The 19512-nt window shown below is 35.0% G+C and overlaps 1 protein-coding gene across 5 annotated transcripts in view; it reads right to left on the reverse strand.

Moving 5' to 3' along the window:
• The window catches only part of DOCK4 (dedicator of cytokinesis 4), a 245517-nt gene that overhangs the window by 14131 nt on the left and 211874 nt on the right, over window positions 1–19512 (reverse strand). For all 5 annotated transcript variants that reach the window (XM_051795356.1, XM_051795355.1, XM_051795358.1 and 2 more), the window contains 12 exons: window positions 17100–17193; window positions 14312–14460; window positions 13224–13310; window positions 11424–11528; window positions 9468–9609; window positions 8704–8870; window positions 7325–7411; window positions 5488–5664; window positions 2865–2948; window positions 1011–1130; window positions 556–677; window positions 156–276 (listed from right to left, as the gene is read on the reverse strand). In XM_051795356.1, the coding sequence (XP_051651316.1) occupies window positions 156–276; window positions 556–677; window positions 1011–1130; window positions 2865–2948; window positions 5488–5664; window positions 7325–7411; window positions 8704–8870; window positions 9468–9609; window positions 11424–11528; window positions 13224–13310; window positions 14312–14460; window positions 17100–17193 (1455 nt within the window). The remainder of the gene's footprint in view (window positions 1–155; window positions 277–555; window positions 678–1010; window positions 1131–2864; window positions 2949–5487; window positions 5665–7324; window positions 7412–8703; window positions 8871–9467; window positions 9610–11423; window positions 11529–13223; window positions 13311–14311; window positions 14461–17099; window positions 17194–19512) is intronic.

A 19512-nucleotide genomic window follows, 5' to 3' on the forward strand; every position in this document is an offset into this window, starting at 1 on the left:
TTAATGAGGTTAACAGCCCATTTAAAAACTTGTTTTTTAAAAGAAGTATCTGCAATAATTTTGAGATTTCTGAATTAAATAACAGAAGCATTACTTCACTAAATAGCCTTGTAAGAAATATTCTGTATAGCTTGAAGAATGACAATAATTTGTACCTGCATGTTAAAAACTTCATCTGAGCTTTCTGACTGCCCAGTGATATTGCTGACTTCAGCAGAAGCTTGGGATGACAGTGATGAGGATGAATACCGATTGACAGCTGGGTAACTCAAGGGGCTATTATAAGAATAAGGAAATACAAAATTGTTAACTCTAACTGTCAATCATAACTTCTCATGGGAAAACAGCATAAACAGCACATGTTTATTAATCTTTAGTTATTTGGGGGTTGGGGGGGGAGAGAGAGAGACAGAGAGACAATATATGTACCAGCTATTCATGGCTGGAGATACTTCAGGCAGACTATACAAGAAAGCATGCACATAATAGAAGTATTTTATGGGTCATCTTCCATGAGTAACAAAAATATGTCAGTTACTAGTATTTTAAACTTGCCTGCGTCGTGGTATTACCCTGGCAGCATCAGGGCTCATAGAAACAGGCATGGAATTCCGGCACACACGAGGACTTCCATTTGGGAAATGAACAGGACTAGCTTGTACACAGGAAGAAAATTCCTGGCAAGTTATTAAAAGAAGATTAATTCAAATGAACATAATACCATTAAGCATTTTGTGAGATACAGATAGTAATTTCAATAGTTACATCTGCATTTTGGATCAGCTTCATCATTAGGATGAAAAATATTTTAACTTTCACTGCTGATAGTAAAATGTGACAACTTTTCTCTGCACAGTTTATGTTTCTGTTCGCTTTGTGATTCTGCAAGGCTACAAGCTGCAACGTGGACAACCAACCAAAAGATGTCACTGTTTGTTGCTTGGGAAAATGAAACAGTCCTTAGTACAGCTGAATGGTCTCTTGGTCTATCCATGCAACTGCTCATGTACCTGTATTCCCAAGCTTGACTTCATCACAAAGAACTGATCCACCAGTTTTTTGTGTAGCGGCCTCATGTCCTGTGGCACCACCTTCTCATGCACCGCCAAGCCAAATTCTAGAATCTGGGCCTGCAGTGAGGGAAAAATATTTTTGATGCATTTTCTTTGAGCTTTCATCATCAACTAGGATACTAATAAAAAAAATCTAACAAAATGCACATTGCCTTAAGAGCATCAATCTAAATCCCTGAAAGACCTGTAATCAAACAAGGCCTAAGACCAAAAGCAGTAATACACAAGAGGATTTACGCCTCTTCCCACTTACTATTCAACTTTCCCAAAAGTTTCACCTATGCAAATTCAACTCCAATATAAAAATCACTATGGATAATATAGTGAAAAACCTGGCTAAATAGCAGCTTTACAAAGGAGCAGCATTAAACCTTATATTTTCTACAAGAATAGTTGTAAAAAGCATGAAACAACAGCAATAGCCACATCTACCAGAGATGTAATACCTGTAATACATTTGCAAGGAAGTCCATGGTCCCCTCTCCTATTCCAACTCCCCAGAGACCTCTGTCAAAGGTGGCTTTATGTATATTCTTGACATAAGGCATGACAGGCTTCAGAATAACATTACTGAAACTCTAATCTTGTTCAGATTTGGCCACAGGCATTCAAAATATTGAATTGGTTACATGAGGAATCAGATAAACTCAAACTTAAAAACAAAATAGCTACGGTATGTTGTAATATCTTTGGATGAGAGCTACTAGCTGACATTTTCAGGCAGCCTGTGAGTAGGCATGCAGCTGCACAGAATCACTGACCCAAGGTCAGGACTGCAGCACATCCATCCACGTGCACAGCCATCCCGGCACTTCTGAATGCTCCACATTAAATCATCTGCGGGTGCCAGATAGGCTTTAACTGCTATTGCTTGGAATTCACATTTTTGTTACAGGAAGTTATAAACTCCAGTTTTACATTGTAAAGGTTAGTGAGATTAACTATAGCTTGAAAAGAAAAAATTGCAATGTAAATTACCAAACATTATCTAAATGAAAGTAAAGTGAGCTCAGTGAATCTATTCTGACTTATACTGTCTGAGGATCTGTCATTCAGCTGATCTGACCAAAAAGATTCCACAATGCTGATGAAAAGTGGAATTCCCATCTTGCCAAATACCAATACTCTAACCTTTTTTTCCTAAACTAGGAATAAAATTTGAAATTTCAGCATGCTACATAGAACAAAGATAGGTACCTGTCAGTTTAAAAAGCTGAAATACTTCATAAGATCTTTGATTAAAAAAAAAATTTCAGCATTTTCAAATGGAGATACTTCATATTTGAGGCTAGTACGTCATTGTCTTACAAATGAATGAAGAAATAATGCAAAAATCATATAATGCATATAATACTTCTCTGTTTAATTTAATCACTTGGCATTTATTTTACTGCCTACCTACTTTGCCAATTACAGTTAGATATCTTTCATTGCAATAAGATTTTTCATGCTTTTTTGCTTTTATGGTAAACCTTGTAGTGAAAATATTTGTTCTGTAATATTGGTAAAACATGTCAAAGAAATATTTGCTGAAGCCATCAAATGTTTCAATGAAATAATGTTTATTCTGTAGTAGTGATAAAATATGTTGTGCAAATATTTGTGTATGAGCATGACAGAACAGGCCTCTCATTCAATCTTTAATTTAGAATAGTTTGAAGTGATTAAGGTGATGATGGAAAGGACTAGAGAAAAAATATTAACATGATCCAGAAACCTGCTTGTATAGAAAGTTACTGTCTACTTAAAACAGCTGAGCAGGCCACCTAGTCAGTCCCTTTCCCACTGTACCTGCTCGAGCATCAGCTCTCTCAAGCGTGTGATCTTCTCTCCATCCTCTGGATGGTTCAAGATGTATTCTTTGATGAAGAATGCCTAAGCAGAATAAAATCACAAAGTAACACGAAGTGAGTAAAAACATAACTCTTTTGGGTTTGGGTTTTTTTTTAAAACAAGTTTCTAGATAATATTTTCAAATATTTTCAGAGTTCCTTTCTACTGCGATAATGGATAATACATGTTAAATAATTAATCCCATATTAATTGGTGGAGATTATAGGTAGAAAAAATATAAATGCCACTCAAGAGAGGCTACAAGTTGTTCAGTATCCAGGACAGATTCTGAAGCAAATTTTGAAACCTGCAAATCAGAGTTGAAGACAAACACAGGTTACCTGAACCAAATATCTCTTCCCCAATAATTGTGACACAGAAGTTTCAAATAATTACAAAGAGTTTGATTTTCCTCTCTTTTCATACTGTGAGCTTCCTTGTTCTTAAATCTAAAGACAACAACAGTGTGGAATTGTATGCTATTATATGTATTGGAGCTGTGACATTATCTTCTTATTCACTCAATATAAATAATGTTCTAAAGAACTCACAGTGGCATTAATGTCAAAAAGATATACGTCTCCCTTCAAGAGCATCTGACCAACATCCAGATATGTTCATGAGCTTACATGACTTTCCAGTTCATTTCCAGTGCTCAAATTGCACCACCTATAATACCCCAAAGTCATTTTACCCAACAGCAATGGTCTGGTCATAGCACTCCCCTTCTTTGTTCATGATTGAATCTTTCTTAACATAATGACTATTCTACCCTGCAAGGGGATTATATAAAGTTTACAATTCTTGACATTATTCTGTAAATAAAACGCCCAGCAGCTCATTTGAAAGATTTCTAAAGCTTTTAAAAATGCATTTGTCACAAAAAGTGTCTCTAAATATATCTGTACATACATACACGTGGCTTTCTATCCATAGAGTTGAGAGGATAATAGTGGCTGCTCTGGGCTATGTTTTCCTTTTGCACCTGTCTTAGCATTTCCCTCATAGACTTCTTACTAGGTTCTCCATCCAGCTTTAGCTCTTAAAATCTTTGCTATGCAAAAGCATTTGTAAATATGGGGAGCAGTAAAAACTGGAGATAAATATATGCCTTCCTCTGATTCAGTTCCAAAATTTCATGCTGTGACAAAAAAGCAAAGTGAAACAGATAGGAAGGGAAAAGAATTTACAGAGGAGAGGATAACAGGCACCGAAGAAGATAAGAACTGGCAAAACAACAGGAAAACATAAAAAGACTGAAAAAGGGACATGCAAAGAGAAGAATGAGCATGAAATGGGAAAAAAAAAGCCTCACAATTATTGCTAGCATTTTTGATGTTTAAAACACAAATTGCTGAAAAGTTCTATTTTAAATATATAGTGAGAGGCAGAGGGCAGAAGGGAATTGAGACATAAAAACTGTCTAGGAGATCAAGAATTGCAGCTAACAACAGCAATAAGAAAGGAATAGGCAGCATGCTTGTGAAAAATGGAGAGCTATGCAGAGACACTAAGCTAGCTCTGACACTGTTAATTCAAACCAGACATAGTTCTGACATGACTGTATTTCTCCAGGGACTCCCTTCATGGTGCTTTACTATGTTAAACAGTTTTGTTGTTTAAAGGCAGTTGGGAAAGATCAAACATGTTACTGCTTTTCTTTAGTCTCACAATTTTCATAACACTGCAGTTTTGATGACAGATTCTAACACTATACCAGATTCAATTTCCTGTAGTTTAATTTAGATGCAGTTTTATCAAATTTAACACCTTTGAGTGAACAGCCTTCGAGACAAGTGGACAGAATGTTATTCAATGTGACATCTTCAAAGGAACAACCAGCAGACTTAAGTATTTCATCAGACTATGGAGAAAGAGGAAGATCAAGTTGGGCTGAAAAAAAAAATCCTTTCTTTTTACTGTGGTTTCAAAATTCCACAGAACTTTGTGCAAATACAGCATCCCAAACACTTACGGTTCTCCTAAGGTTATTCAGAAACGATAAAAATGACCAACAACTTTTGGGAGCAAATCCAGCGTTAGACATTTCTTAATTATATGTAATTTTTTTCTAGATTTTTCTTCCCCCAGAGAAAATAGCTTTCCTTAAAACTTGGAAAAGAGAAACAAGAAGGATCTAGAAAATTACGATTCTTCAAGATAATAAATTTATCATTGAGGACTTTTTATATATATATACGTATACAAAAATGAGAATGTCAGCACAACAAAGTAAATTTGCTGCTTGGCCAGAAGTAGCTCCTGACCTAGCATAGGCAATGTACTATAAGAATGTACTTACAATTAACTATTTAATTGAAAATCTCCATACAAATCACTGAAGAATGTAAGGTAATCATGAATTGATTCATTGTTGGAATAAGTTTATGGTGCTATCTGCAGCAAAACAGTTGTTTCAATAAACTATACATCCTTAATATCACCTAACCCAAAACTGCAATATAGGTATAATTATAACTATTATTCATATAGTACTTTCTGTCCTTACTTCATACAGAGGAGCTGCATCTGTACAAGGAAAGAAACTGGATTTTTAATAAACAGAAAATAAATTGCTTACCTCTTGGTATCTAGCAACTCCACCATTAACTGCTGCATCAATGACCCCATTTAGACACATTGTGAGAGGGTTAATGTTCTGCATCTGTCGAGTTTGACACTGACTAATCAGTGTTCTCAGCTGCTGGTTCTTATTTTCTAAGACTTCAATAGCATTCTCAAGGGGACTCATTTCCACCTGAAAGGACAGTGAGAAACACTGCAAACAACTTAATCTTCAGGTGAAAGATGAAATAATATTACGGTTAATTTTTGATTTCTTAAAAGAAAACAATGTTATTCTATGTTCTAGAGTACTAGGACAGAATATTTTTCTCACCTGGGTTACACTCCATGAGTATACGCTCTGTGCACAGAGAGATTTGATTTTATCATGTAATCAATGACCAAAACAAACAACTGTATATTCATTATCTGACCTTGAAAGATGAGTCAGCTCTTTCTACAAAACATTCACCTACTTTCAGCCAGTGGTGGAATCCTGGAGTTCAGGGTTAAACTGTCCTTGGTAACTTTACCTAAACTGGGCTTGAGATCGGGGAGCTTCACCAGATTAAGGGCACAGAGCAGAGTTTAAGTATTGGTGACCTACTTTCTCCACCCAAAATGAAGTCAAAAACTAGACATTATGAATAAGGAATTTGAATGTAAGCTTTAAGCTGAGATGATGATCAAGTTACAGTCAAGGGCAGTCCTTGAGCAGGATGTGCCCCCTGTCTCTGGAGGGAGAGGAAGCTTTTCTCACAAGTAGCTTGAACTGCAGCAGAAACAAAAGCTTTTCTAACAGGTAGCACAAACTGCAGCAGAAACAAAAAACTAAACAATGAGAAGAGTACAGGCCTGCAGCTGCTCTAATTTACCCAAATATACAAGCACAAATCTGAGTCATAATCTCGTACATGGCCAGGAAAAATTATTACAGTTAGCTTTAGGAAATGGTGACTATAATGGTAACATGACAATAAACTGAGGGTCTTCAGATTAACCTAGTAAGGATTCAGAGAGTCAACTAACAAAATTTCTCATGTCACACACAATTTTTTGATTTGTACTAAACTCCATTTTTGATTTTCTACAGGATAATATCAGGATGGTGAACGAATGACATTTTGTTGCTATTATGAAAGAAAAATACAACTGAGTTTTAGAGAAAATCACTTATACTATGGTATCCATATATTTAAAGGGATTATTGTAAAATTGGTTTTGACAAGAAGGAAAATAATTATAGGTGTTGTACTCCTGGCCTCAACAATTGACCAGTTATTTGGAAGTCTTTATAGGAGAAGCCCTCCTCTGAATACAATTGGAATGTATTTAAGGATTTTCCAGGAAATATAATAACAAGAAAGGAGAAGTAATTACAATGTGTCAGTAACAGATTGCTACATTAGACGCTATTCCTACAGGTTCTGCTGAGCAGCTCATGGCATTTATTAAAGTACAGGAGCTTGGAAAATGTTTCCTTATCAAGTATACTAACAGATACATTAAGCTATAGATATTCTAAGTATTAAATGTTACATCGTTCTGAGTTTTAAGAAAGTAATTTGCCGACAATGTGTTTTCTTGGTGCGCCCATTATTTTTCTCAACTTCTTTTTTCCTCAACTGTTTAAATTAATCATAAGGGTCGTTCTTAATAATACTTTTCAAGACAAGAGAAATCAGAAAACTCAAAATACTTCGTAAATAATTTTGTTGTAGCCAGCTTGAGACCTTGCACAACGAAATTACACGGTAACAAATCTTAAAGTAGTTCATCAAATAAAATCAGCCCACATCTGACTAAGGAAGTAAACCAATCCACAAAATGTATTGATAAAATCTCATACTCACCACTTCACGTTTTTCCACTTCAAACCAACGAGATATTCCAGGTAAACTCTGCACCAAGATCAGTGTGGTTCTCTCTACCCATAGACTCTACAATATACAAAAAGAATTTATTTCCCTGCTTTGCCCCTATATTTCCCTTAATTATTCCCAGGCTTCTTTATGAATACCTTCACTTAAGTAATAGTACACATTAAAAAAAAGTACTAACATCCAAGTTCCTACAGAAATGTCTATCCCATAAGCTGATGGCATTCACTTTTCTTCTTACTTTCTAGCTCCTACTACTAAGCAGTAATTTCTGCTGATTCTTTACTTTTAAGCATGGTATTAATCTATACTATATGTTGCTCTCAAATGTCCAAAAGTCACTCACAACTGAATTAACATTTTAATATTTCCTTTCCAAGGTAACGTCTGAGAAGAGCAAGAGTTCAGAAGCAGAACAACTTACAGATCACAGAGCATGACCAGCTCTCCTCTATGAAGTCCTTTCTGAGATTCCACAATGCATGGCTGATGGTATACTCAGGTGTACTACTGGTAAACACTTTATGCAAGTGGTTTGTAAAACGACAAATGAACGCATAGGATAGTGCTTACACAAAAAGCTGTACATTTAAAACAAAGCTAAACTTAAATTAGAAAACAACAGTGACTCCATTTAGCTAATTTATTACCCTTACTGTTCTTTCCTGTAACTTTATAACAAAACTATTACAGGATAACTCTTTTTGTCTGTCTGAATACCAGAATATATTCTGCATCAGGATGTGTTTCTAGTGGGTCAGAATTAAAATTACACCAAAAGATGAATTTTCAGGGTGACATTTTTATTAGGAGGATCAGAAGGAATTTACATATTAGGGAAGGAATTATGGTTTTTACCTGAGACAATCTCTAAGTTCAGAGGTAGCTTTTCATCTTGATATTACAGGAACAGAACATTATGCCTCAGTTTAGTCAAAACTGTCTCTCCCTTGCTCTAGGGAGAGATAATTTCAGGCAATCCTATCCATACCCCAGATTACGCACTTAACAATGTTTTCACATCTGCCTCAGAAACTCTTCTGGAGACTACTCTGCTCTCTCCAGTTCTGCCTTCTATATATCGCAGATGCAAAAAACCAAATGGGTAAGTTTTTCACCCCTATTCACATACACAATGAGACCTTTGCATCTCCTATATATTTTTCATATTATTTTATTCAAAATAAGAAATGAAATAATCAATCCTGAGATACATCTCCTCTAGAGAATTTGTTATTCCACACTCAGTTGAGTAACACAACTAGGAGACGATGTTTCAATAACACAGCTGTTGCTGATGTTATAAATAAATCCATAGGTCCAGTAGCTCAGGAAAGGGTATGATACTTTACCTTGAATTCATTTTCCTTGTCCTTGGTCCCTTTGTGAAATGGCCTGTCATATCGGAATCGCCAGATGTGATTTACTTTGTAAAAGCTCTTGATGTTATCAGGAATGCCATCTCTCTGCAAGACTTCTTGGTTTTCTGGAATTGGTGTCACTGCATAAATCTGCAGATCTATATGTAAAGAGTTAAGGCTATCCCACTTCATTGAAATTAGCAAAGCATATTGACTTCTGAAGCACTACAGAAAACTCTTTAAAAACTGTGTATCGTGAAATGCTTCTAGACTACTAATGGTTTGGGAAAGGAACAGGAGAGATTTTTTGATCGTTTCGGATTTCTTTGTACTGTTTTGATGAAAATTTCATCTTTATTTTTGAAATAGAACTACTTACATGGAATAGTACATGGAGTAAAGGGATTTAATTAAATATATTCTTACACACAGTATGTCATGCCATGCTAACATAATGTACTGTAAGAAGTTAAATTACTGTAACTTGAACTGATATGCCATTATCACAGCAGTGATAGTTCTACAAGTATTTTTAAATAAAGAAAGAATGTCAATAACCTACCAAGGAATTTTTAAATAAAATCAACAGATACAAAAAAAAATTCCAAACGTGATGGGGACAAAATTCAGGGTAATTCTCAGGGTAATTTCAAGGAAGGCACATTTGTGACTGAAATTGTCTATAGGTGTCCCTACATTTTTTAAAAGCATGAAAGATATAACTGCAGAGTATGGCTTTGTGATTATGTGGATACACTGTGCTTCTGCCTGAAAGATGGTCTCATCTGGCTGATTAGCATGTTGCATAGCAATGGCATGTGGGAACTCATTCAACATGCGCTGCTGGAAGGCCTCCAGCCTTTCATAGTCATGTCCTCGGCAAACAAATTCCTTATTCTGAGTAGAATAGGAAAACAGAAATGAAGAGCAAGTTACATGAAAATAATTTAGATCCAAACACACGCTCTTAAATACAGACTTTCCAGGCAACTTTTGCATCATTTTAAGAAGGGAAAAATAAGGAAAAAAAAGGCAAGAATGAAAATAAGGAATCTGGAAAGAATAGGTTAATTAGAAGACAGAAATTTTATCCTATAAGGTATGTTTTATTCAAAAGTCCCGAAAAATGGAGTAACTATACTTTAAAGTTTAATAAAAATCTGAAGGGAGAAATTGTTCTTAGTGAAACAAAGTATGTAACTAAAATGACATATCAGACTATGTAAAATATGTAACAGAAATATAACCCAACAAACAGTGAAGACACTGAAATGGGTTGGAAGTCCATTCCATGAGGAACTAAGAAAATTTGCTCTGATGTTATACAGTTCTGAAGAAAAACATTGCATAAGACAATTGGTAGAAGGCATTCAATCTGCCTCATGCTCTAAATGTTTATCAATTATCAGCCTGGTAAATTAAAATGACCCAGTTTTTGCAATATGAAGTAAAAGAATACTCCTGGCATTGAATTCTGGGAACTTTCAAGGGAATTGCTACAAGAAAACAACTGTAACAGTATTATTGTTCAACTAAAATTAAAATGTGAAATCTTTATTATGAAGTTTATTCTTTATTCCTTCTACAGCAAACATAGCTAGACTTACAAACTGCTTTACCATAAAAAAAAATTAAATCAAATGTATTAAGTTTATCCTTGTTTGTGTTGCAAGCAAAAATCTGTGCTGTGCACATTTAACTTGAAAAATGCATAAGAAGATGCATAAGCAGTCTGAAAGTACTGCGCTGTTATGCAAGTTAACTTCTTCCAGTACTTTTATTCCATCAGCAATCTAAACATTAAATTCTTTCTAATTAATATCTTGAAATTCAAATATAACAGAATTTATACTAAGATGACCACTAGGTAATATCAAGAACTATATTCCTATTAGGCTCTTTTTGTGAATTGCTTTTAAAGGAGAGAGTTCCATTCTATATTTGCCATTTAGAAATCATAATTTTCCCCATCACTAAGGCCAAGATAAATCAGGCTTTTTAGCCCTCCACACACAGAGGAGGTTCCTTCATCATTTATTTCAATAACCACAGGAAGAGGAGGTTAGATTATGATTGCATCTGCTCCATGAATAAGAGGGATTCTGTCCTCTTCCCAAGGTGACAGTCAATGCAGCTAAACCACTGCAGACTGTGGACGAGGGGAACAGTGTAAACACAATTTACATTTTCAAGGGCATTTCAGTAACTTCAGAATCCCAGATTAATGAACAAGAGTAATAACTTTATGTGTCTTATCAGTTTTAATACATTGATAATCAATGAAACTCAGCATGTGGAACTCCCAAGTCATTAAAAAAAAAAAAAGAACTTGGGAATGTAATTACTTAAATGCTAAATTACCGGGGATACTTCTTCTGACAGCCTTTTTCTGAGCACCAACCACCAGAAACAGAACAGGATAAAGGGAACAAACTACCGTGAAAAAATGACATTGGTCTGTGGAACAGTATAGGTGCATGGTTTCCAACATAAACATGAATATTAAGTTTATGGGGGACTCTAGAAGGCTACCATTCCTCTTTCCACTAGTAAGGACCTTTTCTTAACCCTGAAAAATGAGGGTAAAGAATTTCTCACAGGATAAGAACTTGTATATTGTATGAACAAATTTTCACATAAAGAAAGTGATTATGAATGACATAATCTGCCTTCCACAATGACTCCATTCTGTTTATTTTCAATTCACTTACTCTCAAGAAGAATGGGAACTTTTTCCCATAGAATCCAACTCTGAAAAATTCTGGCTCCAAACGCTGTTGATCCATAATTTTATCATATAAAGATGCTTCCATCATCTGTGTGAGATTGATAACAAATGCCATTAGTCTTTTTTGAAAACACTTTTTTATCATAAGCTATCACAAAAGGGAGTGTCTTTCAGCTCTGGAGTACCAGAATTGCAGTGTATCTCTGAGCAACAAGGACATCTCGAAGTCTCTGAATGCATCAGATTAAGTAATTATACCTCTTTAATGACCTGAAAGTTTCCAAGAATTAAAAAAAAAAATCCTTTAAAATATGAAGCACCTATATTAAAGGGGTAAAATAGAAAGGCAGTTTGAAACATATTACCCAGTAATCCGCTAATCATCCAAACACATGGCAGTAATGTGGTCAGTTTAATCAGTGAAGTCCAATTTCCATATTCCAGACAGTTGTGTCTAAATCATTCAAATGATTTAAGCAACAAATCTGAGTTCCTTTAAAATCTCACAATAGCAATTAACATAATTTTTGATCAATACATCCTGCTTTATCTCACTCAAAACACTGACACAAAGAGATCTTAATGTCAGTCCCCTTTTTTTGATGGTATTTCCAGCAAAGTTTTTAATACTGTGAAAAAAACACCCCACAGTATTAGCCCTATTTTAGGTAATGCAGTCAGTTACTTAATATGCATATGATATCAACAGCTGCCTAATTATATTGCTATGGGAAATCCCCACCCCTCCATTTTTGGATTAATGTAGGTGGCACAGATATAGTAGAAGGATATTTCAAACATAAAACACATTAAATACAATTAATTGAACATGCATAAGCTAATAATTTATTCACATGATGATAGTCACTTTGGTTTTGCTTATAGAATTCTGCCAGTGGCATATCTAAATACATATGGAATAAGCAGATCACAGAGAGTGCTGTCATATAGCCCTGTGTTGAGAATTTTGCATATTGTTTTTAAGCAGCTCTGGATTAAAGGGGCTTGAGTCAGTCATAACAGCAAGCATCCTATATGTACAAAAGATTTAAAAGGGAGGATGCAATACAAAATTGAATCTATCAGAAGCAGATAAGGAAATAGTAGAGTGAATAATCTTTAAAATACAGTGTCTGAAAGAATGAAAAACAATGCTTAGAGTTCTAAGAAAAATGAAAGAGACAACAGGAAGACTGTGCCAGGAAAGATTATTTTTCACTATATATTATTAAACAGACCATATCTTTAAGCAGTAAATTAAAAAAATTGCAAAGGTGTACATTGTTTGTGGCAAGCTGTTTGATGCAAAGATATGCTGCTGCTATTAGTGAAGGACTGATAGACCAGATTCCCTGGATAAACTGTAGGGAATCAAGGAGAGAATTTGTAATATAATTTTTCTGCATAAGCATGCACATGAAAAGTATGCTGTACAGGTAAAAACATTGCAAGAACATTAATTTTATAATAAAACAAATAAACTTGGTCTGTTGGAAGATGTCTCTGCCCACAGCAGATGGGTTGGAATTAGATGATCTTTAAGGCCCCTTCCAACAAAAACCATTTTATGAAGCCATGATTTTCCCACTTTTCTTCAAAAATCTCACACTCCTTTTTTTATAATCTCTACTGTAGAAAAAAACCTCAGGGTAAAAAAATAAGATTGGCAAACCAAACCTAAGAACCATTCTGTGGCAAATTTAAATTTTCTAAGTAATATTTTATAATCCAAACTAAAAAGCTTTTGGATTCCTGTTTAATGAAAAATATTTAGGTACATTACCCTCATCTTGCTGAGGTTTCTGTAATCATAGTAGCTCTCATACTGTTCTGCAATTTTCCTGCATAAGATAATGCCATTTTCCCAACACTGCAAGCAAGTAAAAGATATTCAGTAATTCAAAGCAACTGTGTGACAATTTGTGACTTAATAGTGGTCTGTTCCATCTATACTGTCATACTTCTCGTAACTGAAAATATTCGAACAACCTGTCCACTAGACATAATGACAGCTGCTGAGTAATAATGATGAATTCTTTGAAGGATTAAAAATATATTTAGAACTTAATAAATTATTCTTATTGGACTATGCACAAAATATAAGTCATTGCAAGAGTAATGGACATCTCTTTCAATATGTCATGAGATGGATTCAACACAGTATGATTTTTACAGTCTAAAATTGTATTCTTAACATATCTTCCTTAATTTTTGTAGATTGGAAAATATTTAACCATGTAAATTAAACTCTAACATCATTACAGAACTGTTTGAAAAACCTGATAATCAATGTCTGTTTGATTACATTTACTAGGCTTACATAGATTTTACACTAGCTACACAAAATTGTTTATCAGCAAGACAATTCAGAACACTCAGTGTATGTAAAATTTTAGACTACAGAATAATTACTCTCGCTTAATTCAGAATAAGCATTCTCAGTGATGGCAATGAACTGTGATCCCCCAAACACATTTGTTATTATTTTCTAAAACATACAACATGATATTGAAGGTGTAAACATAGTCTTTGTAATCTGCACTTGGTCACTAAGTGAATTTCATTAGGTCTATAGGGGTCATTTTCACCACCTTTAAAAGAGGATAAATTATATCATCTTTTATAAAGTGCTTTGACAGTTACAAAGCGAACTGCTACACAAGTGCAAATTATTCTCACGTGTAAGTGTGGGATTTCTAGGACACAAACACTGGATTAGGATACAAACACTGTGTTGCTAACTAACTGCTTAATCAGGCAACGACAAACACTTTCCCTCAATACGAGACAAGGCTGCCACCCCGGAACAAATATCCTAAAATGAGTAAACTACCCTTCCCAGATGCACTCAATAAAACAGGACTATTTTACCTTTCCCCTATCAAAGTTTTGAATGATGGTCAGATGGAGACACTCCTTACGTTGCCACTCTGTTTGCATGGGGTAGTTGAGAAATTCTCTCAGCGGTCGGTCAGACCACTCCAGCAGCTCATCATACAGCAGGAGTGTGTAGGCAGCCTCTACAAGACAAATCATGGCATGGCACTTATGAACACCAAACAAATAAAACAGACAGATAAAGTACACAGAGATGTGAATGCTCTTCTTGAGATGCACCTTTTTAAAAGGTTATTGATTTATTTCAAATATAAGGCAGATGGTAGTGCTGGTTTTGGACAGAGTTACTATCTACAGCTATAATAAATTCAACTTAAAACTGTCACACACTATTTGGAGTCACTGGGACAGTTTTTCTGGAGTCTGACAAAACAAAGGGGACAGAGAAATTAAGTAACCATTTCCTGCTTAGCCCCAGTCTTCCCTACTGCTAAGGAGAAACTCTCAATGACTCTGCTATCTGAACAAGGGAAAAAAGACTGGAGGATGAGAAACATCAGCAGAGAAACTAGGAAAGAATACAGACAGGAATGTGGACACAGTCCAAAAGAGATCAGGGTTGTGAGGAAAATAGGGAGGCAGATGTGTGCTTAATAGAACTCATTCTTTCCATAGAGAAATAAATCCCTGATAGCTGAGCCTTAACAGTTGGCCATAAGAAGCAATTTAGAAGTGTACATGCAATATTTTTCTCTTTCTAATTTTTAAAATTTTATTTATTTTTTTGGTTTGGCAGGAATCAAACCTGTTGTTGCTTTCTGGTCAGAGAGCTTTGTAGTAATATTTAGATCATGCTTGGTAGACATCTGGGAATAACAAAATGATTATTATTTTTACTTTGATTTCAAGAATTCCTCAGAAATAGCACACTAAAGTAATACTAAACAAATCTCTCTATTGGAAACTCAGATTTTGGCCAATTACAAACCATTGGAATTACTACTGGCTATGACAATTCGATTTGACTAACTGAGCATATGTATTGATTTCCAAGCTACTGTTCACAGTTTATGTTTCTACTCACAGGACCACTTTGCACGAGTGAGTCAGTACAAAGATTGGCCACATTCTGGAGATGTACTGCACCGGAGGAAGAAGTTCCCTACTGGACTTATTTTATTGCAGGTTTTATAGGTTGTACATAAGGCAAAAAATAACTATAAAATATTAAAGTACTTTTTGTGCTAAGGTAAGTTTTCCCCAGACAACCATGTCCTACTTCTGCCTCTGCCATATGAGTTCCCATAACACAGGTGACTTAAGCCAAACTCCACAGTGTTTTTTTAACAGTAGTGTTCCTCTTACACATCCAACTAAGAATCTGTGGATGGAAAAACATCACTGTGGCAGATATTTGTGGGAGAGTGTGCTTTGAATCCCAGTGTTGCAAAACAATGCTGTGCTGTGATATATATGTGCAAGGGAGACCCGCTCAAGTTGCACAGACAATCTTAATTCTGGCATCACACGCTTTCAGGCTGCTTGACTGGTAACAACCTTTGTCATAGTTTCAAGCTACAGTTTTGTACTTTTAAAACATGCAGCACATTTATAAACCAATTTTAAAAATCCATGAAGCTGGCAACAACAAACCATTCCAAATCATAAGGAAATAAAAGATAGCAGAATATAAATACACGTCAGGATAGCTCACTATGAGCCTTCCTTTTTAAACTTGGCATCCAAGTCCATTTTAACAGAATTTTGTCTGTCATAACATTTTTTTTTTAAATTTTAATAAATGCATTTATAAGAATAAGAATGACCATATTGGATGAAAAGTCTGAAGGGCTCCTTTACCCAACATCCTATGTCTGGCAATGGCCAGCATAACAAATAACATATTGGTACTTCAGGGTGAATAACCTTTCTTATGGATAGCAGAAAAGCACAAGGAAATTTGCTGTGGTAGTAGGTACCTGTAGTCTGTTTACTAGTGACCCCAGCCAACTAATCTGCTTTTAAGAAGAGAAAAAAATATAGAAAGATTCTGAACATATGCAATTGCAACTGCAAACACTGGGGAAAAGATGGAGGTATTATAAGGTCAGTAAAATATTTTGGTAAAAAAAGATTGTGTGATTTAAAAAGATACTGATTTTTTCTTCTCCAGCAATTATTGATGGCATGTAGTTACCCAAATGAAACACACTTTAACTTGTATAAACAACAGTTATGCACAATATCTTCCTGTTTCTTCCTTTAAAATATAACGGCCAGCCCTGGCACAAATTTAGCATTGAGAAATCCTGGACAATAGTACTGCAAATGTGGTATGTGAAGATTCAGAAAGACAACATGAAAGTGCTATACTTGTTACAGGTTTTAGGGTCTCTGTTTCATCACTAGTAAGCGATAAGGATTTTCCTTTCTTTTTTTTTTTTTTTAACCTAAAAGTTAGGTTCTGAAACACAGCTGGGTAGAAACACCACACCAAACAGATAGCCAGCAGCATTACAAAAAACTGTATAGGCTCAGATACAACCAAATGAACTCATAAAAACTTCCTCTAAACTTTACTCCTTTTGGGTGAAAAATGACTGCGTCACACATTTATTACTAGCGCGTATCAATAGGAGTCATTTACATTCAACATGGCACAGCAAACAGTAGAGTTGTGGAGCTGAAAAAAGCCATATTTCGAGAGACATCAATTAGGCAAAGAAACTCAGCTGTTGCCTGGGTCGGTATGTTCTGCGCTGAGGATACAGCAAACCACAGACCAGTCCTAAATATCTTTTTCTAGTTTGTACTCAGTTACCTGTGAAGTTTTGTGCTTTCAGATGGAGGTCATAGAGCTTATGAATATAGCGAATATACATTTCTTCTTTGTTCAGTTCAGTCTTGTAAAAATTCTGAAATAAAATTGAATTTTTTAATGAAATGTAGTAGTTTATAAATTTATGATACTGGTTACAAAATAAAAGACTTCAAACATAATGTTCTAGAAATACATGCATAGATTTGAAAGTTTCACATGTACAAAGTCATTGCACAGTAATGATGTGTAATACAGTAAGAAATAGTAAATACAATTATAAATTTTCAGTAATCAACATGCTCCTGAATGTTTTAAAAATTCTCATAGAACATAAAAGGAAGAACCTGATACAACTGAAATCTGATAGTTCTTTCTTTATGAATAGTAATCCACCCTTAGGCCATTTAACATCTTGCTGAAAGCTCTATGTTGATTATAAAATATTGACAGTCTCTGACTTTTGTAGTAATTTTTTAACAAAATATATACTGTCTGATATGTCTGCTCTTCTTCCTGTATAGCAAAATGCCAGAAGGACTTTGGTAGCTTTACGAAGAACTATTCAGTATTGTAAACAGCATAACCCTGAAATAAAACTGTGATTTCTTCAGCACTAACTGAAGCTGGGAACTGGTAACTGATACATAGATGCTGCATTGTAATCATTGAAATATATCAAGTTGCAGTCTAAATTGATATCCAGGACAAAATGTCTAGAAGTGGCTAAAGATTTCTGGACATATAACTGCTATTTGTTGTTACATGGATAAAATATGGACTGCAACATCTTAATTCTTGGTTCAAAGCATTCATTATTTATTTGCAGGCCCTAAAGCAAAGTATGAAAAAGTTACAGGAAGAGAAGTACAACCCCATAGCACTGTTCACAAGTAGTGCCACACTCACAATGGACATGCAGCTAGAGTCCTCCTGCTAGCCATGCTCAGTGTTCAGGATAAAATGCTGTGGTTAATAAAAATTTATAGGATAGAACAGTCTAAGCACTGGTCCTTGCTACCAATTACCAATTTTTTTCCTCTTATTTAAATCACTATTTTGAAGTCCAAGTTTTTCTCCTAATGTTCAGTATTCTTATTCTGTGCCACTTCTTCCTAAATTCAGTTATCAAAGAAAAAGGTGGGAGGAACACTAAGAAAACATAAAAATAAAAACTTTATCGAGAAAGTATTTTCTAAACTGATTTGAGAAAATGACTACATATCAGCTCTGTAACTACATGCTCCCATCTGCCTTTATAATCCAAAGACTTCCCTTTTCCTCCCACAAGGTGTAAATCAGGAACAGATGCTTCTCTTTAGAAAACAAAAATGAAAAAATATCTATTTGTATGTTCATATTTACCTGTCTGAAAAAAGAAATCGACAGAACAGAACTGTGAGCAATAATGCACAAAGATTAAGAAAAAATATGGCACTGAACTGCCGTACTAGACCTCTTGACTCTTACCCCTAAAAACAAATGGCTCTAGTACTGTGACTAGATGTCACAAATCTTAACTATATAAATCAACTAGTTTTCTCTGAAGCTCAGTTCTAACAATGTCCAGCTGTCTGTAAGGCAGACCACAGCAAGAAGACAACCCAGTCACAGCTGAGGAAAAACATTATGCTAATAAAAATGTTATGATTTTTCAACAAACTATTTAAAGATAGAATAGAGGTAGTCTTCAAAAAGGGACATGATGTAAAATGTTGACTTCCCTAATTAATAAAGAATTCAGACTGAAAACAACATTTCAAACAGGCCAGGTGGACATGTTCTACTTGAATGGTATGATGCCATATCCCAGTGTAGACCATAACAGGAAAACATCCTCTTTCTAAAAAGAAGATATAATTTTAAATTAATAGAACGTGAAATATCAGTTGAATATCAAACACTGAGGACCAGAGATGCCTCAGAAAAAGTCCTCAGTGAGTTACCAAAATGCTTCTGTACAGCTCTGTGATGACAGACAGCTTTCAAATTGGACTTTGTGATTCTTATGCATAAGGAACTAACTCCATTAGACACCTCTTAAACCAGGTTTTCCAAAGAAGCATTACTAATGTGATATCCATTGCAGATGACAGAGAGGGTGACGAGAGTAGGAAAAAAGTTCCTTCCTTTTCCTTTCAGCTAAATTATTACTGCTGATACATACCCCTCCCTGCATATTTCATAATGTGGCATAATGAAATGTTAATCTGAGAACTTGGTTAACTTGGACAATTCTATTTTCTGGAAGAACAGCGTACACCTCTATGGCAAAGCAACATAAAAATTCTCTTTTTATGCCAACCACTCCTCTTATCTTTGGAAGTCAGAAAACCTTCAAAGCAGTCATAGTAGATGACAACTAGAGAAGACAACGAGTTCATTCATTAACTGGCAAGCAAATGTCTTAAAGTTT

This window comes from Manacus candei, unplaced genomic scaffold (genome assembly GCF_025592945.1).
Source record: "Manacus candei isolate 608988 ecotype Guabito, Panama unplaced genomic scaffold, ASM2559294v1 h1tg000043l, whole genome shotgun sequence".
Classification (NCBI taxonomy): Eukaryota; Metazoa; Chordata; class Aves; order Passeriformes; family Pipridae; genus Manacus; species Manacus candei.